The 9,788-nt window shown below is 39.9% G+C and overlaps 2 protein-coding genes across 6 annotated transcripts in view; both read left to right on the top strand.

The window, feature by feature from the left end:
* Positions 1-6,145, top strand: part of LOC112567634 (2-hydroxyacylsphingosine 1-beta-galactosyltransferase-like) — a 63,776-nt gene extending 57,631 nt beyond the window's left edge. For 2 of the 3 annotated variants that reach the window (XM_025244334.1, XM_025244333.1), the window contains exon 2: positions 2,308-6,145. In XM_025244334.1, coding sequence (XP_025100119.1) covers positions 2,308-3,851 — 1,544 coding nt within the window. In that variant the 3' untranslated portion in view covers positions 3,852-6,145. Of the gene's footprint in view, positions 1-1,279; positions 1,302-2,307 lie in introns of those variants that run through there. The other variant, XM_025244335.1, reaches the window with a different exon arrangement.
* The window catches only part of LOC112567647 (2-hydroxyacylsphingosine 1-beta-galactosyltransferase-like), a 14,891-nt gene continuing 6,460 nt past the window's right edge, over positions 1,358-9,788 (top strand). For 2 of the 3 annotated variants that reach the window (XM_025244356.1, XM_025244355.1), the window contains exons 1-2: positions 1,358-1,433; positions 7,117-7,248. Coding sequence is in view for 1 of the 3 variants with exons in the window: in XM_025244357.1 (XP_025100142.1) it covers positions 8,131-9,639 (1,509 nt within the window). In the remaining 2 variants the exon portion in view is untranslated. Of the gene's footprint in view, positions 1,434-7,116; positions 7,249-8,101 lie in introns of all 3 variants that reach the window. The other variant, XM_025244357.1, reaches the window with a different exon arrangement.

Here is a 9,788-nt window from a genome sequence, read left to right as displayed (position 1 = left end):
TTTGCTGCGTGGACCAGGGCTTCTACTTCTGCTCCATAGTTTGTACAGTGGAGGCCAGTTGGTATTGCTGCTGCCTGCCACTGTCCATTTGGGAACTGGATGTACACGCCGGCCCCTCCCCTCTGGATAGCGTCTGTGGCTGACCCGTCTGTGTAGGCCCTTATCCATGATTCCTGGGGGTACCTTTCTTCTAGCATGGCTAGCGTCAGGGCTCTCTTGCTCACGTCGCTATGCTCATCCTTTGTTGTGAGGTGAGGAACTGTGGTGCAGATGGTAATGTTCCCTGTTCTGTCTTTCCAAGGAGGAGTTGTACTGAAGCCACTCGAAGTATTGAGTTCACTGTACAAAATCGGACAAGGACGAGAGAGTATCAAGTGCAAAATGTAGCTTATAAATAAACAAATCTTGACACTGCTGCGGTAAAGAGATCGTGACCTCTTGGGGTCCAACACAGGTCAGGCAACATGCACTTCTCCCTGTCAGTGCTTCCTACAGTCGTCACTGGGCGTCCACGTGTTCTATCACTCAATAAAGTCTACAGCTCCGTCGATAGATTGACGGTAGATGATGTCTCTTCACACTATATATCTTTCTAAACTTTAACATGCTAAACATAATACTTTGAAAAAAAATATCACACGAATAATTATGGTCTCGTGAAAAATAAATCCCTAATTAGAGAAACAGGTCAACAGAGCGAGTCAGCCTGAGGGTTGCTTTGGGTACATGCGTTCGACTCTTTGTTTTTGTTTGTTTGTGTTGTGTTTTGTTCTGTTGTGTTCGATACTGGGCATGTGTATGTGTCCTGGATGTTTCAGAAGTGAGGGGGTCTGGGTGAGAGATTCGAGAGAGATTCTCAGCACTTATGTTGCCTGTGGGTGATACGTTATGGAAATCGTATTCAGTATCAATATTAAACATATTATCTCGCATAGTATTTTTTTATGACAGTACTGACACTCTCGACTCACCAACATAATTGTAGTATTAAAAAAATTTAAACGTGACAGTATGAAAACGATCATTTTGTGAACAATTGTCTCCGACATGACTGACACCTACAGATTTGATCCTTCAATCATATAATTTCCTTTTCAGTATTTCATCCGGACTGTGAAACACGTTGACATGAATATGATTCTAAACAAAATTTCATGACAACGAGGGGTGATGGGTGTAGGTAGAAAGTCCTCTCATTAATCACGCAGTTAGCACAATGGATGACATGTCAGAGGGCCTGGCAGCTTTACAAGAATTTATTTGTCAGCACTCGCGAGAAAAATCCAGGTGACCCAGGTCAGGTGGGTAATATAATCCTCGTCAGGCGATGTGAATGTGTTCGGTGTCCCTCCTCGGCAATATTTGAAAAGCAGGTTGAACTAGTGCAGACATTGAAAGGTTGTGAGGACAGCAAGATCCAAAATCATTTTTAGGTAAGACACTTACAGCAAGTATTGGTAATGTTTTTAACGAATATCAGTGACCGCGGCTGTCTGAACAGTGCAAAGTACCCTGAAGCAATTTTTTATCTTTCATAAATATTTTCAATAGCATGCATTTAATGTAGAAAATATGATAAGATAACTGCATTTGTATTTGGCGTGTTAACATGTGACAATGTGAGATGACATATATGAGACACAGAGGGGCATTTTTAAAATAAGTTTTCCTCTCAAGCTTCGCGCTCTACTGTGTCATCGACGAATCGTCGAAGTGACTGTCCTCTGTTTTTTAGAGTTATTCTAAACCAGGGATGACCAAACTACGGCCCGCGAGCCATATCCGGCCCGCGACGCGGTGCCATCCGGCCCGCGAAACTTCTGCCCACAGTGCAGGAAATCGGCATGTTAGTAATAAAAAAAAAAAAAACGAAAACAAAACTAAAAGGGGGAAGAAGTATTTATCCCCACGTAGGGGCGTTTCCCAATCTTTTTTTTCGATGGACGAACATTTCGATTCAGTGCTCCGACTTGGTGTCTCTGTGATGAGGCCGGACATTCAGAAGTTGGTTTCAGGAAAACAACTTCAAATATCCCACTAATTACTACATAATTAATGGTAAGTACAACTTGTTTCTAATAAAAATGGTATCTGCACTATTTTTTTTTATTTTTTTTATTTTTGCGGTGGCCCGCGACACAGCTGTCTGAAATGGATATGGCCCGCAGGCCCAAAAAGGTTGTGCATCAATGTTCTACACGATTAGTGGAATACATTTAAACATGCTGTCGCTGCGACAACTTTCACTCATCAACAGCAGGCTCCCACCTACCCGTCATGTTTTGTACATTTTCTGTAATGTTACAGAGGACCAAAAACGCATCAAAGACCTGAAAATGAGACAATTCCTGCTTTGGACAGTCTTCCTCGTGTTGCTGCCCCTGTGTGTGAGAGGTAAGAGAGTTGTCTTCATGCCCTCGCCCTTCACCAGCCACACCAACTACCACACGAACGTAGCGCGGACCCTCGCTCGGCAAGGTCACGAGGTGTGGTTGACCATGCCCGACTACATCGTCAACAGGCGGGTGTTGGACACGACTAACTTGACTGTCATCGAGTATCAGACATTGATAAACTTTGAGGAGATTATGACGGCCGCTCTCGCCGGCAACTATTTTAAGGGATTGCCTGATGATTGGAGTCTGCTCATGTCTATTGGCTTACAATTTTGTGATAATCTTCTCACAAACTCTTCTTTCTTCCAGAAGGTTAAAGAACTGCGTCCAGATCTTTTCGTATTCGACAATGTACGGTTCACAAACATGATGACGATAATATCATATAGACTTGGGGTGCCTTTTGCTTTTCTTGGAACAGCTTACGATCCATACTACCAGCGAATCCCTTTACAACTTTGTAACATACCATTGTTAATTTTTAGCTTCAACCATCACATGAGTTTTCTTCAGCGAGTTTTAACCACTGTAATTCATGTTTATGCCTCTGTGGTGGACGGATTTTCCTACAAAGACGCAGTCAGTCGCTATGCACCTGAAATGCCTTTCCTTACTATAGACATGCTTGTAGCAAGAGCTGAGATCTGGTTGGTTGAGACGGACCACATCCTAGACTACCCGAGACCATCGATGCCCAATGTGAAACTAATTGGAGGAACAGCTACAGGTCCTGGTAAACCATTGCCACCGCAGTTTAAATCTTTTATGCATGATGCCAAAGAAGGAGTTGCTATCGTATCGTTTGGTAGTTATGTCCTTTGTCCACCAGAACCAATTACACAAAAAATCATCAGTGTGTTGCAGGATTTACCTTTTAAATCCGTTTTCCGTTCCAACATTTCGTCACCGAACTCAAGGAAGATCCTGACGTCGTCATGGATACCTCAGAATGACCTGCTGGCTCACCCCAACACTCGCGTGTTTGTCAGCCATTGTGGTAAGGACGGTCAGTACGAGGCTCTGTTCCACGCCGTGCCAGTGGTGGCTACGCCGCTCTTTGGTGATCAGTTCTACAACGCTGAGCGCATGCGCGTAAAGGGCATGACAGAGACTGTCGACCTCAACACCGTCAGTACAGACGAGCTGCACTCCACCATTCTCAAAGTGGCCACCAACACGAGCTACAAGCAGGCCATCACCAAAGCCTCGGAACTGTTTAAAATCGAATTCGGTGTTCCTGTGGAGAAAGCGGCCTACTGGCTTGATCACGTGATGAAATATGGCGGCAGTCACCTTCGTTCGTCAGGACATGAAGTTCCTTTCTTACAATTTTCGTGCTTGGATGTTTATGCTTTTCTTTTATCTTGTGTACTACTGATACTCCTGATTGCAGTATGTTTTGTCTATGTTGCATTCAATTGTTTCTGCTCGAAATCAAAAGTAAAAATAGAATAAAAAGGAGTGAACACGATTTGAAAGTAAAACTATTTAAAAGATTTCCAAGGTTTGTTAAACTAACAGAATTTAGTAAATAAACAATAAATATAGCCGTTGACCGACACGGGCAAAAGAGTTTTCTCCAGCTTCGCAATTAACCTTAACTAAGCATATTACAAAATAATTTACGCCTGCTAATCCTTTAAAAAATAAGGTTTGTTGCATTATTGTAACTGAAATTTTCTATTACTCTTTATACCTTAATGTTTTTGTTAAATTTGTTAATCGTTAAACAGCTATAAAAGCATTTTATGTAGCCAACCCTTTTATGAAATTAGGACAAAACGTTCAGATTAATTTTTTTTTAACTTTATCCAATCAATAAAAATTGAAACATCTTATTAAAGGAACTAAAGTATGCTATGATTATTAAATGCATACTTTTTACAATAAAGTAACAATATGTTGTAAAATAAATAATGTGAGCTACTGACATTGCTGATAGCAGTATGTTTGATATACCTTGTTTGCCATTGGTTTTTGTTCCAACTTAAAGACAAAGAAAGACGAAAATTTAGTTAAAAAAGACTTTTGACCTACTTTACGATTTGTTACCGTTCTGCCCTGATTTTACTACAAGAAAACAACACGTATATTTGTTTAAATGTTCCTCACATAAAGTGCTCTTTAAAACGGAGTATCACAGATACTTAATTTTATTGTAGGTTAATAACTTAAAATTTTTAAAAATACCGGTCGAAACTTCAATCGCTGGAACTCGCTGCTGAGTAAACAAACAATTCGCGGCTTACCGCAGCCGAGTAGGATGTGTTAAGCAAAGATACTCCAAAATAAATTATTCGTCTGTTTTATTTACAGAATCGAGTAATCATTTCTTTATTGATTTCTGTTTCTAATGTGGTCTGAGTCGCTTTTTCCATCTTTTTATGATAATAGCCAAAAAAAAAAAACAAACAAACAAAACCAGAAACTACTAATATGTAAACAAGTTTATCTTTGCAAAATTCTACGCATTTCTGCTTTTTTAACCTTTTTGCTATTTTGCCATGGATTTGCAATGTATTCTTCCAGATTTACAATTGAGTTTTTACTTAACGCTAGCAACATTATTTGAAGGTGCAAGGGTTGTTTTACTATCGTGACTAAAATGTTTTTTCTGTTGCTCTTTATAACAAGTTTTATTTGTTGGTCCACTTTTTCTTTCTTTGATAATTGTATTTAGCTTTATTATCTTTAAAGGGATGCAACAATATGGTGAGTTATCCAAATATTTTAAACGTCTTTAGAAAATGCTCAGATGTGTGTTTTTAATTCCAATCTTTTACAAAAGAAAACAAATTTAAGCAAAGTTATTACCTCCCAGCAGCTTGTTATCATTCTAGTTATTGAATTGACATACATACAAAATGTCCTGATCATGGACGTGCATGACGGGCATCTGTATTTACTTTGTGTATGTGTCGTTTCTGTAGTAGGACTGATCATGTTTGTTATGTGCTAATATAAGTGCATGGCTGTTTATGCTCCAGTCTATAAATGATTTATATAAAGCGCTCTGAGCAAAAAATTTTTACAAAGCGTTATATCAGTCCTTATTATGATGATGATGATAATGATGATGATGATGATGATGATGATGATGATGATGATGATGATTAATATTAAAAGGGAAATATTTAAAGTAAAAAGAAAGCATTTAGCACACAGTAATTCCAGATGGCATTTGTATATACCACAAAGTTAATAACTAACAGCAGCTTGTTTTCATTCTGGTTAGTGAATTGGCATACATACAAAATGTCTGATCATGGACGTGCATGACGGGCATCTGTATTTACTTTGTGTATGTGTCGTGTCTGTAGTAGGACTGATCATGTGCTAATATAAGTGCATGGCTGTTTATGCTCCAGTCTATAAATGATTTATATAAAGCGCTTTGAGCAAAAATTTTTTTGAAAGAGTTATATCAGTCCTCATGATGATGATGATGATGATGATCATGATGATGATCATAATGATGATGATTAATATCAAAAGGGAAATATTTAAAGTAAAAAGAAAGCATTTAGCATATGGCAATTCCAGATGGCATTTGTATATTACCCTGTGACTATTTTCATCAGCAGCGTGTTTTATTTCACCAAGTAGTAATTTAACAAGAATCTAATGGACAAACAATATTAATAATGTTGGTTTTTGTACAGCACCTTTGTTCTTTATTGCTTGCCTTAGAAAATAATCAACAAAAACTAATAGCTTAAAAATATTAATAATAAATAATACATGTTGAATTCTTGTTTGATGTGGTTATCCCTGGGATCAATGTAACGTGTTTGTTATACGTTTACCGCTCGTGTTAAAGTTTACCAAGTAGTTTTTTTACTCGCTTTGTTTCACTTTTTTCTTTTACACTTTTCATAATGTCAGGGACGCGTTCAATTGACACTTTTACACTACTCCCACTCACTTTTCCTACACGTCTCCTTACGTTTTCTTTCATTCACAAATCACATAGATTTTTCATGGGCAACGAAACTTTTATATCAGTCAACATTAAACAAACACACACACACAAACACACATACGATACTGCGAACTAAAATGACGTCGGGTTCTGACGCGAACCACGACGCAGCAAAAACACTCATATACTGCTAAGGGCAATAATCCCTCAATTTTACATATCTAGCTTGAAGTCTGTGTAGCGTAGACGTAACAAATTTCTAATGAATCGCATCGTCCTCTTGACTCTATCAGCTGTAAGTCCTTCTGCCCATATCTGTGTATAACATGATCACAGACGGGAGCACAGCATCGTTCCAGACTAAGCGCCACACTCATTAAAGGTTTGTCTAATAACAAAAAACAACAACAACAAACAGAAGACTCCAAAGAGAACAGTTGCCGCATAATCCCATTTATATTCTTTAGGAGAGAACAAATATTGGACATCAGAGACAATGTGTCTGTAGTCGTACTGAAGTCACTGGAAGTATTCAGTTCACTGTACAAAGTCGGACAAGAACGAGAGAGTATCACGTGCAAAATGTAGATTATAAATAAACAAATCTTGACACTTCTGCGATAAAGATCGTGACCTATTGGGGTCAAATACAGGTCAGGCAACGTGCACTTCTCCCTGTCAATGCTTCACACTGTCGTCACTGGGCGTCCACATGTTCTATCACTCAATGAAGTCTACAGCTCCGTCGATAGATTGACAGTAGGTGATGTCTCTTCACACTGTGTCTCTTTTTTAAAGATGGGTAATATAGTCCTCGTCAGGCGATGTCAATGTGTTCAGTGTCGCTACTCGGCAACATTTGAAAAGCAGCTTGAACTAGAGGAGACATTGAAAGGTTGTGAGGACAGCAAGATCCAAAATCATTTTTAGGTAAGACACTTACAGCAAGTATTGGTAATGTTTTTTAACGAATATCAGTGACCGCGGCTGACTGAACAGTGCAAAGTACCCTGCAGCAATTTTTTCATCTTTCATAAATATTTTCAATAGCTTGCATTTAATATAGAAAATATGATAAGATAACTGTATTTGTATTTAGCGTGTTATCATGTGCCAATGTGAGCTGACATATATGAGACACCGAGGGGCATTTTTAAAATAAGTTTTCCTCTGAAGCTTCGCGCTCTACGGTGTCATCGACGAATCGTCGAAGTGACTGTCCTCTGTTTTTTAGAGTTATTCTACACCAGGGATGCCCAACCTACGGCCCGCGGGCCATATCCGGCCCGCGAAACTTCTGCCCACAGTGCAGGAAATCGGCATGTTAGTAATAAAAAAAAAGAAAAAAAAAAGAAAAAAAGGGAAGAAGAGGTATTTATCCCCACGTAGGGGCGTTTTCCAATTTTTTTTTTCAATGGACGAACATTTCGATTCAGTGCTCCGACTTGGTGTCTCTACGATGAGGCCGGACATTCAGAAGTTGGTTTCGGGAAAACAACTTCAAATATCCCACTAATTACTACATAATTAATGGTAAGTACAACTTGTTTGTAACAAAAATGGTATCTGCACTATTTTTTTTTCTTTTTTGTATTTTTGTTGTGAAGTGGCGACACGGCTGTCCGAAATGGATATGGCCCGCAGGCCGAAAAAGGTTGTGCATCACTGTTCTACACGATTAGTGGAATACATTTAAACATGCTTTCGCAGCGAGAACTTTCACTCATCACCAACAGGCTCTCACCTACCCGTCATGTTTTGTACACTTTCTGTAATGTTACAGAGGACCAAAAACGCATCAAAGACCTGAATATGAGACAATTCCTGCTTTGGACAGTCTGCCTCGTGTTGCTGCCCCTGTGTGTGAGAGGTAAGAGAGTTGTCTTCATGCCCTTCCCCTTCACCAGCCACACCAACTACCACACGAACGTAGCGCGGACCCTCGCTCGGCAAGGTCACGAGGTCTGGTTGACCATGCCCGACTACATCGTCAACAGGCGGGTGTTGGACACGACTAACTTGACTGTCATCGAGTATCAGACATTGATAAACTTTGAGGAGATTATGACTGCCGCTTTACCCGGCAACTATTTTAAAGGATTGTCTGAGGATTTTGGTGTGCTTATGTCTATTGGCTTACAATTTTGTGATACTCTTCTTACGAACGCTTCTTTCTTCCAGAACGTTAAAGAACTGCGTCCAGATCTTTTTGTTTTCGACAATGTACGGTTCACGAACATGATGACGATAATATCATATAGACTTGGGGTGCCTTTTGCTTTTCTTGGAGCATTTTACGACCCGAGCTACCAGCGAATCCCTTTACAGCCTTGCAACATACCAGGGCCAATTTTTTGTTACAACCATCACATGAGTTTTCTTCCGCGAGTTTTAACCACTGTAATTCATGTATTTTCCTCTGTGGTGGACGGATTTTCCTACAAGGATGCAGTCAGTCGCTATGCACCAGAAATGCCTTTCCTTACTATAGACATGCTGGTAGCAAGAGCTGAGATCTGGTTGGTTACCACGGAACACATCCTAGACTACCCGAGACCATCGATGCCCAATGTCAAACTAATTGGAGGAACACTTACAGGTCCTGGTAAACCATTGCCACCGCAGTTTAAATCTTTTATGGATGATGCAAGAGAAGGAGTTGTTATCGTATCGTTTGGTAGTTATGTCCTTAGTCCACCAGAACCAATCACACAAAAAATCATGAATGTGTTGAAAGATTTACCTTTTAAATCCGTTTTCCGTTCCAACATTTCGTCACCAAACTCAAAGAAGATTCTGACGTCGTCATGGATACCTCAGAATGACCTGCTGCCTCACCCCAACACTCGAGTGTTTGTCAGCCATTGCGGTAATGACGGTCAGTACGAGGCTCTGTTCCACGCCGTGCCAGTGGTGGCTACGCCGATCTTTCTTGACCAGTTCTACAACGCTGAGCGCATGCGCGTAAAGGGCATGGCAGAGACTGTCGACCTCAACACCGTCAGTACAGACGAGCTGCACTCCACCATTCTCAAAGTGGCCACCAACACGAGCTACAAGCAGGCCATCACCAAAGCCTCGGAACTGTTTAAAATCGAATTCGGTGTTCCTGTGGAGAAAGCGGCCTACTGGCTTGATCACGTGATGAAATATGGCGGCAGTCACCTTCGTTCGTCAGGACATGAAGTCCCTTTCTTACAATTTTCGTGCTTGGATGTTTATGTTTTTCTTTTATGTTGTGTACTACTGATACTGCTGATTCAGTATATCTGGTTTTTAAAGTATTCAATTGTTTCTTCTCGAAATCAAAGGCAAAAATAGAATAAAAAGGAGTGAAAACTACTTAAAAGATTTTAAAGATTTCTTTAACTTACAGAAGTTAGTAATTAAACAATAAATCTAGCCATTGACCAACATGGGTAAAAGAGTTTGCTCCAGTTTTGAAATTAACCTTTACTAAGCACATTACA

The sequence above is a fragment of the Pomacea canaliculata genome, linkage group LG7 (assembly GCF_003073045.1).
Source record: "Pomacea canaliculata isolate SZHN2017 linkage group LG7, ASM307304v1, whole genome shotgun sequence".
Lineage (NCBI taxonomy): Eukaryota > Metazoa > Mollusca > Gastropoda > Architaenioglossa > Ampullariidae > Pomacea > Pomacea canaliculata.
The sequence above is the reverse complement of the archived record's forward strand: the minus strand, read 5'-3'. Positions and strand labels throughout refer to the sequence as shown.